The sequence below is a fragment of the Hydra viridissima genome, unplaced genomic scaffold (assembly GCF_058129835.1).
Source record: "Hydra viridissima isolate aposymbiotic clone 2 unplaced genomic scaffold, HvirCarnegie_v1 scaffold_13, whole genome shotgun sequence".
Taxonomy (NCBI): domain Eukaryota; kingdom Metazoa; phylum Cnidaria; class Hydrozoa; order Anthoathecata; family Hydridae; genus Hydra; species Hydra viridissima.
In genome coordinates, this window is record NW_028324312.1 from 3,537,511 (window position 1) to 3,555,537 (window position 18,027).

The 18,027-nt window shown below is 28.6% G+C and overlaps 3 protein-coding genes across 4 annotated transcripts; 1 reads left to right on the top strand and 2 right to left on the bottom strand.

The window, feature by feature from the left end:
• Positions 1–260: 260 nt before the first annotated feature.
• Positions 261–6,354, top strand: LOC145194911 (kelch-like protein 28). 2 transcript variants are annotated; one of them, XM_080072639.2, is made up of 6 exons: positions 261–1,425; positions 3,334–3,480; positions 4,215–4,331; positions 4,496–4,672; positions 4,903–5,028; positions 5,694–6,354. In XM_080072639.2, exons 1-6 carry the CDS (start codon positions 312–314, stop codon positions 5,978–5,980), a joined length of 1,968 nt encoding a protein of 655 aa, XP_079928765.2. In that variant the 5' UTR covers positions 261–311; the 3' UTR covers positions 5,981–6,354. The 2 variants fall into 2 exon arrangements, with proteins under 2 accessions (XP_079928765.2, XP_079928764.2); XM_080072638.2 differs by having other exon boundaries at positions 262–1,431.
• A 1,700-nt stretch (positions 6,355–8,054) lies between these two features.
• LOC145194641 (uncharacterized) lies at positions 8,055–13,640 on the bottom strand. The gene is made up of 8 exons (XM_090070586.1): positions 13,198–13,640; positions 12,818–12,962; positions 12,458–12,578; positions 10,576–10,604; positions 10,227–10,296; positions 9,554–9,792; positions 9,250–9,398; positions 8,055–8,773 (listed from the first exon to the last, which is right to left on the bottom strand). The coding sequence occupies exons 2-8, from the start codon at positions 12,959–12,961 to the stop codon at positions 8,557–8,559; spliced, it is 969 nt and encodes a 322-aa protein (XP_089926712.1). The 5' UTR covers position 12,962; positions 13,198–13,640; the 3' UTR covers positions 8,055–8,556.
• A 362-nt stretch (positions 13,641–14,002) lies between these two features.
• On the bottom strand, positions 14,003–16,792 carry LOC145194634 (solute carrier family 22 member 18-like). The gene is made up of 2 exons (XM_080072306.2): positions 15,735–16,792; positions 14,003–15,527 (listed from the first exon to the last, which is right to left on the bottom strand). Exons 1-2 carry the CDS (start codon positions 16,606–16,608, stop codon positions 14,737–14,739), a joined length of 1,665 nt encoding a protein of 554 aa, XP_079928432.2. The 5' UTR covers positions 16,609–16,792; the 3' UTR covers positions 14,003–14,736.
• Positions 16,793–18,027: the final 1,235 nt, after the last annotated feature.

Sequence of the window (18,027 nt, forward strand, 5' to 3'; positions counted from 1 at the left end):
TAGATTAAATAACAAGGTATAAGATTATATCAGTGATAACTAAAAGAAGTCAAATGTGATTTTGATTTTCTTTTATATTTGTGTATTTGTTTATATATATTATTTAATTACCTAAGTATTTATATATATGTCTGTAATGTTTAATGATAATTTTAGCAAATTACATAAAAAAATCAGCATTTTCTTGATATACAATGATTAGATTTTCTTGATATAAAATTATACTTATTTTGCTTCAAACTAAAAACTTTTTGTCAATAATATATATTTATATGTGCTCTTTTTCAGCTTTTTAAAAAAAATAATCATCTATGGAGGAGCGGAAAAGAGCTTTTCAATCAATTGCTCAACCTCCATTATTTCTAACACCTGATCTAAAAAGATCTCGCTCCTGCTCATCATCTAACAGTTCATCTTTATCTCCGCGGCGTCCTTCATCAATTCCAATTAAACAAATTATATCATCTGAAAAAATAAGTCCTCCAGTTTCTGATACTTCTATCGTGAAAATTGAAGAAGAGGATTCACCAAAGAGTCGTACACCATCAGATGTTTCACATTTAAATTCAGAGAGTTTAACTTATTGCAGTGATATGATGAAAATAATGGATGATTTTCGTAAGGCTCATATTTTATGTGATGTCACATTATGTGTGGATGGAACTATATTTCTTGGCCATAAACCTTTACTTGCTGCTGCATCACCTTACTTTAAAGCCATTTTCTCTAGTGATTTAAATAAAAACAATTCTGAAAATACAAAACCTATTGTTCTTACTGAGATTGGTGCTGAGCACATGGAGAGTCTTCTAGACTATATTTATACTGGTCATATTAGTTTGACTAGAGAAAACATAAATCAAGTTTTGTCTGCAGCCAATTTTCTTTTACTCACTTCCCTTAAAAACCGATGTACAAGCTTTTTAGAAAAAATATTAAGTCCTGCTAACTGTTTAGTAATAGAATCAACAGCTGAAAAGTTTGATTGTGAAGCATTAAAAAATACAGCTACCCACTATGTTCATGATAATTTCATTACAATTGCAACTTCAGATGAGTTTCTTCACCTTGAAGTAGATAGACTTATTGAAATTGTTTCAAGTGATGACACAAAAGTAGAACATGAAGAGCAGGTGTTTGAAGCAATTATGAGTTGGGTTAAATTTGACATTATTAATAGAAGAAAATACTTTAAAGATTTAGTTACACATGTCCGTTTCCCACTTATTTCACCATATTATTTAATGGATCATGTGGAGTCAGAAGACTTAGTCTGTCAAACCCCTGAGTGTGTTTCTCTACTTCTTGAAGCAAAAAACTACCATATGCTTCCTGATAGGCGTTGGCAGTTAAAAAGTAAGCGAACAACTCCTCGCACCTCAATGGGTATTGTAAATGGCATAATAGCTGTTGGAGGCATCCAAGGTCCGTGTAAGTCTTTCCCTTATAATGATAATTAAAAGACTGCTATTATATTTTTGATATTTAGGCCAGGTTCGAAATTAATGAAAATTGCTAGTAGATTTTTTAAAAATGCAAATGGTTGAAGTGAAATCTAACAAGTCCAACCTGAAAGTAGGGCATTTTTATAGCATCTTTCATCAATTTAGCAGTCGATTTTAATAAGCTCATTTTTTTTATAAATGCAAATTTGTTCATATTTTTTGTAAAACTTTTTGAAAAATGTTAACAGAAATTTTAAAAATGTTAACATAGAAATTTTGCTGTAGGTATAAAGTCTCTAATGTAATTTATGTTGTTCAGCTTTATTTATCAAAGTTTTAGTAGAAATCATGTTTTAGCTCATAAAAATCTCTACATAAAGAAAAAAAAATATTTATATATGTATCTGATAAAAGTTGTTGATGACATTTTTTTAAGTTAGGAATTGTCGTATCTACCTTTTAATTTAATCTACACTTTTATTAAAGTGTAGTGTTTGTTATTTTTAATTATTTGGAAATTGTAATATCACCCAATATTATTTATTTGTAAATATAAATGTATATAATATAATTATCTCCCAAATCTTTTTTGTTATTTTACCATATAGAGGATATTATTTATGGTCCTATAGTAACTAATAAATTTTTTTTTCTTCCTATTTAAAGTTGCTAATCTTCCAAGACTTTGCTTTAATTACCTGAACTCTAGATATTTTTTATGTAGAAGAATTTTCATTAAAAACATAATAAGATTTTTTAAAGAAGAGAATTAAAAAAATCAGCACTAGTAGTATTTGGTAGGTTTAAGGTGTTTAAGATGTTGAACAGATTTATGTTTTTTAAAATTTTATAATAAAACTGGCTTTAATATTGAAAACTGAAGAAACTCCACCATAGTATTAAGTAGAATTGAAAATGGGGAGTTTTAGATATGATTATGTGATTTGTTTTTCTGACATACATTCACTTTTCCTTATTCAACTAGACTTTGATGTGTTCATGGGCAACATTCCTTTTGACACATTGATCTTGGGACAATCATCAATGGTGTACTAATTTGCTAGATAAAATCAGTTGTTATGATGATATTAAAAAAATCAGAATACATATTGCGCTTTAATACTGTAATACATTCCAATATTTAGTTTCTAACTCTTTACAAAATTTGTGGGCAAAAAAAATCACTACTTTAAAAGTTGTGATATCTATAATATGGCAATCTCAGCCTTTATAGCCACAATAACAGCTTACCTCTCTGTTTCTTGAGTGAGCTAAAAGTCTTCCAATATTATTTTTTGAAAAAAAGATAAAGTTGGTAAAAGTTTAGCAATAAAAGAGAAACACCCTCAAATATCTTATGCATTTTGTATATTTTTATAAATGGATATTGTTTTAACACTTAATTATAAATAATTTTCTTATGGGTTTTCTTTCTTTTTTTTCAAGCTTATTATGTCAAGAAGTGACAAACCAACAATTCAGTGGGAAACAAAAACAACTCAATGATGTTTTCCAAATATCAAATATACATCATATTGTAAAAATATTGTATTTCACAGTACATTGTCTGTTTAGCCTTTTTAGGTGACCTTTCTTTAACAAGTCATCCTCTCTCATTGCATTACCAAAATACCCTTTGAATAGAAGGATCTCAAGGATGCTCCTCTTGCTAATAAAAGGGTTGAATGTTCTTGCCTATCCATAAATTTCATTCCCTTCAAAGAAAAAAATGTATATATACATTTTGTTTACTAAAATATTGCTCTTACCACTAAATATAGGTCAAATATCCTGTTGATTGTTATCGCTCTATCCAGGAACACTTTTGTTGCATTTTCAAGCAAAACCGTTTTTTCATTTTACTTGTTGATTTTTTGTTTATTTTCAGATACATCTGTAGTTGCCTCAACATCTTGTTATCTGCTATGTGCAAACCAGTGGTTTGTTTTAGCAAAGATGCAAACACCACGTTGTCGGCATGGTCTTGCAGTTACAGGAGAATTTGTATATGCAGTTGGTGGTCAATATAGAGAAGGTTTCATTCATTTAGCCTTTTTTTTTTAAATTTGATATCTAAGTTTATTTTATGTTTAGTTTATCAAATGTTTAATTTTAAAAACTTCTTAAATAGAATATTATAATATTATATTTATAATATACTTATAATATTATATTTTATAAGTATGTTGAAGATGCAATACTTGTTATCAACAAATCAAAGAAAAAAATTTAATTTGTTTGTTTGTTTTTTTTTACTATTTTTTTGATTATTGTAAACAAAAATTTAAAAATTATTATTATAAGAAATATTTTTAAAATATATTTTTAAACTTCTAAAATTCCAGAAATCTACTCTATATAGAAAAAAAAAACAAACAAATAAGTACAGTTTCATATTTTCACAATTTCACGTTCAATTTTCATTTACACTGATAAGTATTGAGTTGTTAATCAAATGAAAAAAGCAATTTTTGTTTAATTTATATAAAAGTTTCACGTGTTTATAACTTTTACATGTTTTCCATTAATTCATTTTCATTTTATGTTTTCCAATTTTAATTTTTTTGTAATTCAGTTTAATATTTAAATAATTTCTTCTTTCAATTAAATGTACGTTCAATTTTTATATTTTAATTCATTTTGAAAAAGATTTTTATCGATACATTTTTTTTAAACATATTTTTATTCTTTTCTTTCAATAGTTGTATTACTTTATATGTTTTTATTTGTATTTTCATATTTCCATTAAATGTTTTAAAATTCTTTTAGGCGCTGCTCAAAGTTCTTTGAATAATGTTGAGCGCTATGATCCAAAGACAAATAACTGGAGTGTAGTTGCATCCATGCTTACTAGAAGGAGTCTACTTAATGTTGTTGCATTGGAAGGTATGTTGTGTTTTCTATCAAGAATCATTTGTATGTTAACTGTAAATTGGTAATATGCTGTTTGAAAAATTCCATTTAAAATTTTAATGCGATGTATTGACAATATATTTTACTAGAACAATTCATTAAACAGTATTTTATTAGACCATCAATACATTATTTAGGATTTCTCTATGCTGTGGGTGGATGTGATGAGAACAATATGCGGCTGAATAGTGTAGAGCGTTATAATCCTGCAACAAATACTTGGTCTTCAGTTCCTGGAATGTCAGCTTCTCGTAGTAGTCCAGGTGTTGTTGCTCATAAATATCTCTATGTGATTGGAGGAGTCAGCTACGTGGGTAATGTTTTTCTGTATGACCTTTTTATTTTATAATAAGGAAATACAGAATAAAAAAAGTAAAAACTTTCATAGTAACTATTTTGATTTAATTTGAATGTAGACTCTGTAATATAAAGTGTGTGTATTTTATATATATATATATATATATATATATATATATATATATATATATATATATATATATATATATATATATATATATATATATATATAACAATAATGTTCTAGGTATGGCTTTAAATTGTGGTGAAAAATATGATCCTCATACGAACACTTGGTCTGAGATTGCACCAATGAGCTGTAGTAGAGCAAGTGCTTGTTGTGCAGCTGTAAATGGAAAAATATATGTTATAGGTAAGTCACATTGTAGTTTTTGCTTTATAATCTTTTTATTGATTAAAGAGCACAAAGTTAAATATGTAACAAGATGTTTCAAAAGACGGAATTAAGCATGTTTAGATTGAGCTATTCATGACACAAATAACTTAATTTTCACTTTAAAACCACAATGACATATAAATTTTGTGTGTATACATGCATACATACATACATACATACATACATACATACATACATACATACATACATACATACATACATACATACATACATACATACATACATACATACATACATACATACATACATACATACATACATACATACATACATACATACATACATACATACATACATACATACATACATACATACATACATACATACATACATACATACATACATACATACATACAAACATACATGCATGCATGCATGCATGCATGCATACATACATACATGCATGCATGCATGCATGCATGCATGCATGCATGCATACATACATACATACATACATACATACATACATACATACATACATGTATGTGTGTGTGTGTGTGTATATATATATATATATATATATATATATATATATATATATATATATATATATATATATATATATATATATATATATATATATATATATATATTCTATTATTTTATTTTATTTTATGAAGGTGGTTGGGATGGTAAAAATCACCTTAGTTCAGCAGAGGTCTATCAACCCGAAATTGATGAATGGTCATTTATTTCTTCTGCTTCAACTGCTCGCTGGGATGCTGGAGTAGCTGTAAATTCAGATAAAATCTATGTGGTAGGTGGTTGCGACAGAAACGCTGTCTGTACTTTACAAACTGAATGTTACGACACAGTAACAGATACGTGGACGCAGGTGGCCAGTTTGCCAGTAGCGTCTCACGGCTTAAAGTGTTGTACAATACAGCTACCGAATAAATTTGTTTGATATGGCACAATATAGTCAGTTGATAGTTTGGCATCAACAATGTCTGGTAGCTCTGCAACCGATACTAAGTAGCATCGCACAACTGAAAAATGTATAATATAGCTACCGAATGCCTGATTGCGTTTTGCCTTTTGAAAACTCGTTAGTTCTACGATTGATAACGAATCAAATATTGGTTTCATAGGTTATTCTTTTTTAAGTTGTTTTGGACGAAATCTCTTGAAGAAGCCACTTTAGATAAACTAGTCTTAATATAAGATCGTAGTGCAACAGGCTGCGAAAAGTATATCTACCTTTATATGCGAATTTGTAATATAAATTTTATTTATATGTATAAAATGTCTTAATTCTTGCTGAAAGAGTAATTGAATATATTTGTTAGTCTTTTCGCATAAACTCTGTAGAGTGTAATCTCTGTGGAGTGCTTTGTTAATTGTAATTACCGGTAATTTGCTAAATTTCGCATGAAAACTCGTTAGAAAAATGAAATGTTATAAGTTTAGTTTAAGTTTTCAAGTGGCCTTTTGAATAAAAGAAATGAACTTATACTTCAAGATCGAAGATTTTAAAATCTACAGTCCTCGATCAAAATATTGTCTTACTCAAATATTATTAAATAAATTGTGCCTTTTGTATACATCTATTAAATAAGAATACTAGTGTTCTTCTTAAACGTGTGCGTTAGTGATAAAAAAAGTTTTTTATGGACCTTTTTTTTATGGACCTTTTTTTATTCACGGACCTCTATCTTGCTTGAACATTTTCGATTCAGTATTTAAAAATCAATCATCTAAATGATGTAGTTATAGTGTTTCTAGAATTTATTTGTATAATCAATGTTCCTATTTACTTCCATAATCCTAAGGCGCCCAATTCATGGCTACTTATAACAAACCAAGAATTATTAGTTTTGTACTGTGTATGGTTTTTCTGATGTTTCATTTAATTTTTAAAAAAAATTCTTTTCGTAAATTGAGGATTGTGTATTTTTCATAGTATTTCATACGCTAAAATAAATCTTCCATTAAAAAAACTCTTATCAGAAGCATATTTTCATTACCATTTCTCTTGTCTTCATTGTCACTCATTACTCACTAGTTGCAGAGATGGAACTTGTTTGTCTCATCTAAGACATTTTTCTTTCATTCTATCTGTCAACTTTAATTTTTCTGACACTTGAGTTAATTAATTGTAAATGAGAAAAACTTACAGTCTGATAACAAATTATCTAACTTTATTTGACAAAAACTAATAAGAATTAAAAAAAAAAATTTTATTTTCTCAAAATGTAAATTCATAGCAATTTGGAAAATTTTTTCTGGTAATTTTTCACAGTAAAGGCAAAATTTTTTTATTTAAATTGAAAATATTTAAAAATGAACAGAAAAGTATCTTTTGACTTTCAAAAAGTTACATCAAGGGGAAAATGTGTTTGCAAGAAAGTCTAAAATTAGATTTTGTTAATGAAAGAGAAGTTTTTTTAAAAAAAAGAAATTTTTTTAGTTTTATCTTACTATTAGTTATTCTTTTTTAAAAAAAATTTGAAGGAAATAAAATACTTTTTTTTTTGGTGATAAGTACAACTTAAGTTCTTCTTGCTTTAAATTTCCAAAAAAATGATATAAATTCTTTTTTTCGGCCTGCAAATAGCTTTCACGACCATCTGCAAACATCATGCACCGTTCCTTAATAAATTTCACTTTAGTTTACGCTCATACAACTCAATCATATATTTATATAAAAATCATCTTCATTGAATAACTTTTCATTCAAAACTTCGAAATTAAACGAGCTGACAATTTTCATCTTCTATAAGGTAGAAATAAAATATAAAAGTTATGAAATTTAGTATAACAATTTAACCCAATTTTCATAGGAAGTATAAAATGTGCGATTTTTTTATTTACTCATTAATATATTGCAAGCATAAAAAGTTCCATCACGTTTCAAAAGTGTTTCAGAATTCTCTATGAATCTTAAAGAGTTTTACTTGGCTCCTAAAGAATCCCATAACTCTATTGAAAAATTTTATAGGCTTTCTAAAGAATTTTCTGTCGTAGGCTACTTAATAATGTTTTTGAAATCTCTATATTTATTTTCTGCCTCATTTTTGTTTTTGTTACAAAATAATATTATCGGCTAGAAGTTTTATTATTGACTAAAATGCAGTGAGTTCATCATCATCATTGAGTTTGATTATCAACACTGTTGATTTTTTTCGTTTGCTTTGTTGAAACATCAAATGCGTCTTGTTTTATTTCTTAACAGAGCTTTGTTGTATTCTTTTTTCTTTATTCTTTTTTCTTTCATAACTAAACGAAACTTTATTATACAGTGAACCGCTGTTAGAACTGTTTCCTTTGGGATCGTTAAGTAGAAATTTCAATCAATAGTTTGAATTTTAACCAAATATAATATACAATATCCCCTCAATAAGAGGTATTTTATAACCTTTATTTAGAACATTCACCAAGTTGAACGAAAAGACAAAAAAGTTAACAATAGCTTCACTTTTTCTGAGTAACACTTACTGATAGCACGATGTCTTAATTAGCGACCAACGATCCAGTTCTATACTAATAATGGCTCCCAAGCACACTTTGACCAAAGTGTTTTTCGTCAAGTTGCCTTCTTTGTGTCGCTTTATTATTCTCTGAGACAAAATCTGGGTGTATAATGAAGTAGTGTCGCGCTTTACGCCTAGCGTCATGGAAATAAGTGCTGTTATTGACGTAGTCTTCGGTTGGCTCGTTAATTTGCATTTCAAACTTTTGCTTTGAGTTCATATCAAGTCTAAGTAAATATTTCGATATGAATAATAAAAAACAAAAATTGGAACTATCTATATAGTTAACTATACTTATCGTTAGCTATATATTTATACATACATACATACATACATACATACATACATACATACATACATACATACATACATACATACATACATACATACATACATACATACATACATACATACATACATACATACATACATACATACATACATACATACATACATACATACATACATACATACATACATACATACATACATACAATATATATAGAAACATATATATATATATATATATATATATATATATATATATATATATATATATATATATATATATATATATATATATATATATATATATATATACACACAACTATTTATTTTCACTATAAAAGAATAAAAGATAGCAAAAAAGGTTCAGAAAAATTTTTGCGTCATTTCCTTTAAAAATTGTATTTAAGTGACTTACGGCAGCGGATCATCTGGACTCGAATCGCTTCCTTTGTTTTTGCACGCTTTACAGTTAATGCAGGTATGTTGGTACGATGGGTACGTTCTGCTTCTTTTATGGTATGCAAGCAAAGAAGATTCGTTCCCATCTCGTTTTTGAATAGGAACCTGTACCGAGATAATTTGAATTGTTCATCCAAAAGGTTAAGTAATATTTAATTAAACTTGGTTTGTTTGTTCGAAATAAAAAGGAAATTAAGCTATTAATACAACATATTTTTAACTATTTTAGTAGTATAATTCGTACATACGCAAAAACTTACCAGTGAAAATTCAGATATTTGTTCACTGGTGGCAACTCTCGGTTCGGTTCCTATCGAAAAGTCTTCTTCCTGATGGTTTTGAAAGTATGGCTTTGGTGATTCCAAATGCATCCTCTTAGGTAGCAGAGAGTCAACTGGCTTCGGTGGAGTCTTTATACGTACAGTTTTAGGTGGACTTATTTTGTTTTCATTTGCTGTAGATTCAACTGGTTGTATAAACTTATGTAGATTTTTTTTTTCTGATAGAAAAGAAATGTTTTAGTGAATTTTTTTGATTGTAGAGAACTGCTCTACAATCTGTAGAGAAGAGAAGAACTGTAGAGAACTGTAGAAAAAAGAGAACTGTAGAAAACGGTTGATATTATATATCTTATTCTGGAAAGTGGTTTGTGTAACAACTTCATTTATCATTTAAAAAAAAAAAAGAACTGAAATAGTTAAAATCTATTTAAATTAACAAAGTACTTCTGCATTGTTTTTAGTTATATTTTTATTATTATATTTTATTTAAATTTATTTGAATTTAGATTTTATTTTATTATCTTACTATTAAATTTTTGTTATCAAAATTTTCTTATTTCATTTATTAACATAAGGGTAGAACACAAACTTATAATTATTACAAGCACAAATATAAAATTATTGAATACAGTATAACAATTAGGCTAATCACCACATCTCATTGAATCATTTTTATTGCATTTCTTTACATTTGGGAGTTTGCTGTTATCTTCTACAATAACCTAAATAATATAGTTTATTATCACAAATAACCTAAATAATATAATTCATTATCATAATTTAGTGCATTTCAGTTTTTATCTGTCCTCTTTAATACGGAGTTATTAAATTTGAAACCCTGATTTCCGGAGATTAAAATGTTTTTAAAGCTATTATCTACAAATCATCTTATGGTGAATTAAAAATATTGAATTCAAGAAAATTTGGATTGTAAAAAAGTGTTTATAATGATGTTCATTATGAACTTTGTTTGTAAAAACAGTTTCGAAAGATGCACCTACCTTTTTCCCAGCGTCTTGAAAATTACTTTCTAAAAATCAAAAATATTAGTTTTGAATATTTACACTAAATTAAAATGTTTTCACAAATATTTGATGTAAAAAAAACATCTTTACGAATTTTAAGACAGATTCATGCAAAACTCTCTAGTTAATGACAATACTGCGCTGCCATGGCAAAAGCTTTACATAATCCAAATCATTCACTTCTTACACGCTTAATCTCTGGTCGTCACGTTTTCTAATGTTACCGTTAACTGGGGTGACTTTAGCAACTATTTATGATTTTTGTTTACCTGCAAGCTACTTCTTTGTTAAATTGCAATTAATCAATCAGAAAAAGCTGTATTAGGCTAAAGTTTGTTAAAACAACTAAGCACAATAACAATAGAAATAGTTCTCTGGGAAACACAACATTTTCCTATACGCTTTTTATATAAATGCACTTGATAAAGCTGAATTAATAGAAAAAGTAATAAAGCAATCAGTTTTTTAACAATACTGGTTGTATATATTGCTGTGTATATTTTTTGTTAGGCGAAAAAAAAAAAAAAAAAAAAAATGAAAAAAAGAAGAAGAAAAAGTATTGACAATCTCTTTTTTTTTAAACTTTCTGTGGCTGCTACACATCTCCGTAGATGCAAGAAAAAAATTTTCAAAGTTTTTTGAAATCTTGTGTTTGGTTCCAATGTTGATGCTTAGTTTACTCATTAAGAAAAAGAGTAGGCTATATAATGTTTGCCATAACTGTCAAAAAGGGTATTTGTAAAAGGACAAAAAAAAATGTCTACCTATTGCGGCCGACATGGTTTTGCGAGAGCCAGATGACTACGCAACTGACTTTAATATTTTCCTTTCCATTACTTAAGGATAATAGTTTTTTTTTTAGACAAAAGATTTTCTTTTCCAATACTTCCTCTGACATTTCACGGATTCCACGTTCTGAGGAGATCCCTTTCTTCAACTTTTAAAGATTTCTCTTCCTCAAAAGATGAATACAACAAATTTGAAACAGAAACTGAAGAAATAAGACTCAAAAGATTCTTCAACTCAGTAAAGGTTGTCAGTGTCATCAGATGGAAGTGAAAATTTTTTTGCTTCGTAGGAATTTCCAAGAAAGCAGCAGAATTATTCGTCTCTTAAACAAAAATTCTTCATAGTTCTTCAAAAATTCCATTTTTTAAAACAAGACACCAGACTGTTGGTGACTGATAATATTCCAGATTTCCTTTCCAATTAGGGTGCTTATTGGTCAAAGCGAAGTCAATGCACGTCTTTTTTTTGCGTAATGACAATATTCTTAGTGCTGTCCAAATCGATGTTTTACATGTCGTAGAAAAAAAAATCATGGAAAACCTAGTTTTTCAATTTCATCACATTTTCAAATCTGCTTTTTTGATGGCATTAAAAAACCCTTTAATAAGTAATGGTAAAACATTTCAGAAATTAAAATACTTAAATAAAGAGAAAAAAAAATTTAACTGCAGATTTGAATTCAACAAACTTCAAATAAGTTAGAACAATTCCCAGAATGCAACACATTTTTGTCGGTGTTAGTAGTTTTTCTATAAATTTCTTTTAAAAGTTGGGTCATTGATTTTTTCGTTCTTATACTCATAGAACATAATGAAATTCCTCAATCCAGTAATGAATAAGTTCGCTCTGTAGTTACTTTCTTGGTAACGGTAAAGTTAATTTAAGTTAATCAAATTAACTAAATCATTGTATAAATTATTAATATTGTCCAATTATATTTAAGTTTTACTTCCCAACTTAACGTCTCTAATTAAAATTGACACTTAGGCGTCAAACTCGTGTCGTCTGCTTTACAAAATTACTCTAAACTTTTCTGAATGAACATTCTGAAATTTAAAAGCTGACTTACCATCAAATGTTTTGCTCCGCAGGTTTACATTTTGCATATCCCTGATGAGCTTGTCAATAGTGTTTCCGTAGTTCTCTTGGCATCTAGTGGAACTTTCATAAGTTATATCTTTTGATAAACTCTAAAAAAAAACAAAAAAAAAACAGAATGCTTTTGGCTTTAAAAGTAATAAAACTTTCTTTATCGAAATAAATTTTTTCTCCCCAGATTAAAGAATGTCTCAAAAAAAAATTTTATGTCACTTTTACAAAATGTGAAAAAAACATCTTTTTTGAGACGAACTAATTTAAAAATAAAGTAAATTTCAATTCAAGTAAGCAAAAAAAAAAACAACAACAAATAAATGGAAAAAAAACATGCTTTGCTTCTTGTGAGAGGGGGATGAACTTTGTATTTTCTTTGAGTTTTTCTATGTTTCGAGCAGTAATCTCTCCAATATACTGTTTTTCCACACAGGTGGCTTTCATCACAAAGATTTGGCGGTAACTTAACGAATGAAGGCATGCTGAAAGCAATAAATAGCTTAATGTTTTTTCCCAAAGGAACTAATAAAACCCTATTTAATGCAAAAGTTGAACTGCCGTTGAGCATTGCATCATAGATTTAGCATAAATTTGGTTGAATCATAGATTTAGCATAAATTTCATTAGAAGTTAGTTCGTTGAATGTAAAAAGCATAGAAGATGATCACTAAAGAAAACAATTGCTATAGAACTTGATCACTATTAAAGATGACATACCTTTGGGTTGACTTTACTTTTGGCAAATAATTTATGAACACTTATGTTAAATCCATTTTGTTCATTATTTCCATATCTAAAAACAGGCAAACGAATTTTTTAATAAAATGGGATCATTTTACAACCATTGTTTGCATATCAACCAAAACTCTTTTCCTGCTTTCGTACAATTCTTTAAATAAAAATAAAAAGTTATGACATAAGGAAATTAATGAATACTTTTCAAACGCTTCGATAGAAAGAAAAAAAAACAAAGCAAAACCAGAATAATTACTGCCACATGAATAACGATGCTTTAATGTTAAAAAAAAAAAGTGAACAAGGAATTGTTAAGGTATTTCACTTAAAACTAAAAGATTACTTAACAATTACGTTTATCAAAGGGTTACTGGTCTTCTGTTTATTTATGTAAATTTGATGATGTAAATTGTTCTATATTTACCATTTTGAAAACAAGTATCATTTGTAAATAATTATTTAAGAAATGAAATACATTCCATTATTAATTGTAATTAACGTCGTTTCAATACCATAAATTTAAGGACGCAGCTAAAAGAAGCTGTCGAATCCTGCAACTTTTTTCGTTTAGAAAATCTGCTGGGATTTTTGTTCAACCTTTTTTTTTAATTTCAACGGTTGTTAAATTTTTCCAAGAAAAATTAAACAGGATTAACTTGCTGTCTTTTTAAAACCAAAATTGAATCTAAATCACTGACGAAATTGTTCTTTAAAATTTTTCTTTGCAAACTTGCTAGATTTAAGTTCCTAATTTGAAAAATAAACTTGAAAAAAAATTTATTAACGATCAAAGTTGTTCCATTATTATTTTCAATAACTTTTTTCCTAAAATAAATTTACAAGGGTTACTCAGTGACTCGTATTTCCAACTAACATTGCTCATACAAATAAACAGTTTTAAAATAAAATACTTCTTTCAAACTCAATTTACTAAAGATCTGAACGAACTTGACTGTAAGCGAAAGAACAAAACATATATACAAAGAAAAACATTGATTCATTAATCTTAAAATGCATACATTACGAGGCAGAAAAATAATTGCTTGAAGACAGACAGGTTTTTTTTAAAAAATGTACATAAATATTGAATTAGATAATGAAAATGTCAATATAATTTTAGTAAAAATCTATACATTACAAAAATAATAGTAAAAAAAACCAAAAGTGAATTAACTAATGAAACATTTAAAACTGACAAACTTTTGTGAAACACAAAAAGCTACCCTTTCTTATTATTAGTTTTTAAAATAAGTTCTAAAAAATATTCTTGCATTCCGTCCGTTCTAAAAAAGTAGCTTAAAGTAAATTTAGACTTCTCTACAAATTCGAATAACTCTTTGACACTGCTTTAACATAATTAGGTTGTTATTGGTAACGTATAAGCGTTTTCTATTGGTTTCTTTAAATATATTTAAAGGCTGATGTTTACTGACGTTTTATAAAACAAATAAATATTCTGACAATAGTTTCAATAACCACAAAATAAATACCACTTTCACAACATCAAATAATAAAAATACTTCATTTAGATTCAAAAGAATCTTTCCCCAAAAGTACAATAAACACTGAAAGAAACAAGTGGATTCCGTATCCTATAACTCCAAAGAAAGGCCATCCGGCAACCGTAAATATTAAACCACCCAAGGTAGGAGCAATAGAGCGAATAAGCGCATGAAATGATAAAGTTAGACCTAACGCCGATCCAGTGTCTTCAATAGGTACGGCTTTCGTTATCGCAGCTGTTATTATGATATGTGAAACTGTTCCACCAATAGCCATTGGCAACAACGTAAGACAAAGCAAATACACATTTTCAGCAACAATTAAAAATAAAAATCCACCGGTGTTAAGAAAGACGGCGAGTTTAACTAATGTTGGATCTAGAAACCGACTCGTAAGCAAACCAATTAATACACCTTGTATTAAAATGCTGAGCGATCCAAGATATGCGAGAATAATTCCGTTGACACGTGGACCTTCTTTGTAAAAATCCATAATCGCCATTGAAAACATGGAGTATAGAAGCGCAAAAGGAAACGCAGATAAAATTTTGATAAAAAGCAGATAACGTATTATCTTTATCTTGAAAATATTGAAAAGCTCTTTTAGTCCCAGAGATGCTCCCACAGTCTGTTCAGGGGGTGTACTTGTTATACTTTCTAATTTTCGTCGAATTGCTTTTGTGTCATCAGGTATGAAGACACACACAATAATAGCACATAGTAAATTGCCACAAGCTGCAAATATGGCTGTGGCACTATCGCCAAATTTTTCCGTTATTAAACCGCCAACAAATGAACCAACAATCATTCCTAATTAAAAAAATTTTTTTTTAACATTCAAAGCATCAATAACATAACCAGGGGAAATTAAACTGGCTGCTTGAAAAAGAAGCTAGTTCAACAGAAAATAAATACGTAATAAAATTAAATGATAAATGAATCGAATAACAATTTTCAAACAAAAAATGACTGTTTATCAATTTATGCTCTGGTCACACTTTCATTAAATATTCATACCAACTCCATGAGATACGCCTAGTTTTCCCAGGTAGTTGGCTCGCTGAGCTGGAAGTGTGCAGTCCGTTATAATCATATAAGACCCTTGAAGGTTATGCATAAAAATTGCTGGCACACGAGAAAGAAACAAAATGCCAATATTTGTAGCAAATGCGAGTGATCCATAAGCAAATGCCGAAGCAATTTCGGACGTAACTAAACAAATACGGCAACCAAAAACATCCCCGAACCTTCCAAATATTGGAGATCCAACAAGCTGATACAAAGCAAAAGTAGATTGCATGTAACCAAACATTTGTGGATTGACACCAAGCTTTCTCGTTAAGTAAGGTAAAACTCCACTTTGCATCCAATAGGAAAAAGATCCTAGGAAAGCTATGGCATTAACACATACTAGAATAATAAATATTTGGCGTTTTAGTTTTTCTTGTTCTAATCTTTCCCTCTCGGGCACCTCTTCACTGGGATAGTTTTCGTTTTTATCTTCTACACGTAACTGCGTGGCTAGCTCTGAATCTTCTTTTTGCGACTGCGCAAATTTATCTAAATCTTCTACTAGCAACTTTGTAGCTGTGTCTAAAGAGTCTGCTTTTGCTATATTGCTTTGAACAAAATTTGCAAACGGGTTATTATATACTTCAGACGACCCACTCTCACATTCATTTTTTTCTAGTCTTTTTTCCAGTTCAAAAGTGTCCGCATTTTTACTTGAAATTTTTTCTTCGAAAAAAGATTTTTCTTCCTCCGAGGTGATTAACGGATTGTTAGTATTAGCATCTGGGGTGGGGTCTGCGCTTTTTTGAAGGTCGACGGCCACTTCACTGGAAAGTAAATTACTCGGAACTTCTTTTTCTTCATAATCTGTTTTTTCCATCAAGTTTTCTCGATGAATTTCATAAGATTTTGAATCAGAACCTAAGAATAGTTTTCTACAAAAAGTACTGTTTATTCTTCTAACGTCCTTATAGTTGATTTGGACAGAAGGAACGTGTAGCTGCGTCGTAACAATTGCAATTGACTTATATTCATATTTAAATTGCCCTTTGTCTTAATCTTATTGCATTAATTTATCAGTCTCAAAGTTTACAGTTATAATGAGTTTTTATACTCAAAATCTTTTGAGAGCACCCAAGCGTAGCTTTAAAACTGTGGTAAAACTGTTTGTGTAAAATTTTCATTTTTGGAGCATTTTCCAAAATTGATAAAAAAAAAAGATTTTCTTAAAATTATTGACAAAATTTTCTAGATTTCTTTAAATTTGCATTAACGCCAAGATCTCTAGTCCCAGAACTGATTACTAGTGTTGTTATAAACCAAAAAATAAAATGCTGTTGTTCAAAGGTTTTTTTTACAAACAACAAGAAATGTTAAAAATACTGTTCAACTGTAATTCTTTTCATACGAAAAGCCTTTGTTATTTTGAATAATAAAGATATACAACCCTATTATCCTTTTAACCGTGATTTGACATTATTGATTGCTTTATTATTGGAAATAAATTTGGATTAAGACACACTTTTTTTCCAATTAAGGCTAATGTTTTTACTTATTGGAAAAGTTGAAACATTTGATAAAAGATTTTTTTGTCGGGATACTTTCTAATACAATTCGTTAGGTAAGCTTGCAAGATCAACTATCTGTATTCTTTGTGATCTTTTTTTTTGCTTGTTTTTCGCTTCAACTAAAACCACTGGCAAAGTGGATAAAAAAGAATCATGACTAAATTATCATCAAATAAATCATTTGACTTATTTGAGGATATTTTTTGTTAATCTATAGTTTCATATATATATATATATTCAATTTGTTAGAATTATTGACGTCAGTGAATGCAGAGGATGTAAAATCTGTTTCAGTGAAATATCCCCAAAAGCCCCGCTTTAACTTCTACTGCCAACATGGTAGCTCGACCATCAAATTTAACATTTGCAAAAGCAATTACATTTTATCAGTTATCTAGCTTGACAATCTTGCATTTGGTACACCAAAGTAATTAGAAGCTTCTTTTAAGCGCATGTTTTCTTGCTGGATTTCAGAGATTTAAATTTTCAATTGTTCATTTTCCCCACGATGAGGTTGTTTCTTATCAGTGGTTTAACAGCGAAAAAGCAGTTGTCAGGTGTAATATTCTTTTGGTTCTCTCCGAATCGTAGGTGCAGTAAATCGAAAAGAAGGCTTCGTTTGTTAATGCAACCTCTTAGTAAACTGCAACATCCATTTAAAAAAATATAATTCCTATCTTGTTGTCTAGCTTACACTTCCTTCCGTACAAGATACAGCTTACTCAAGAATT

Bases quoted from the DNA above. Each gene is read 5' to 3' on its own strand.
- LOC145194911 (XM_080072638.2), top strand. From the start codon at position 312: ATGGAGGAGCGGAAAAGAGCTTTTCAATCAATTGCTCAACCTCCATTA. The intron at 3,481-4,214 runs GTTTCATTCATT...AAATTCTTTTAG, and splicing joins TGGTGGTCAATATAGAGAAG to GCGCTGCTCAAAGTTCTTTG. The intron at 4,332-4,495 runs GTATGTTGTGTT...TACATTATTTAG, and splicing joins TAATGTTGTTGCATTGGAAG to GATTTCTCTATGCTGTGGGT.
- LOC145194641 (XM_090070586.1), bottom strand. From the start codon at position 12,961: ATGCCTTCATTCGTTAAGTTACCGCCAAATCTTTGTGATGAAAGCCAC. The intron at 10,297-10,575 runs GTAGGTGCATCT...TATATTATTTAG, and splicing joins TTCAAGACGCTGGGAAAAAG to GTTATTGTAGAAGATAACAG. The intron at 8,774-9,249 runs GTAAGTCACTTA...ATATTTACTTAG, and splicing joins AGTCCAGATGATCCGCTGCC to ACTTGATATGAACTCAAAGC.
- LOC145194634 (XM_080072306.2), bottom strand. From the start codon at position 16,608: ATGGAAAAAACAGATTATGAAGAAAAAGAAGTTCCGAGTAATTTACTT. The intron at 15,528-15,734 runs GTATGAATATTT...TTTTTTAATTAG, and splicing joins AGGCGTATCTCATGGAGTTG to GAATGATTGTTGGTTCATTT.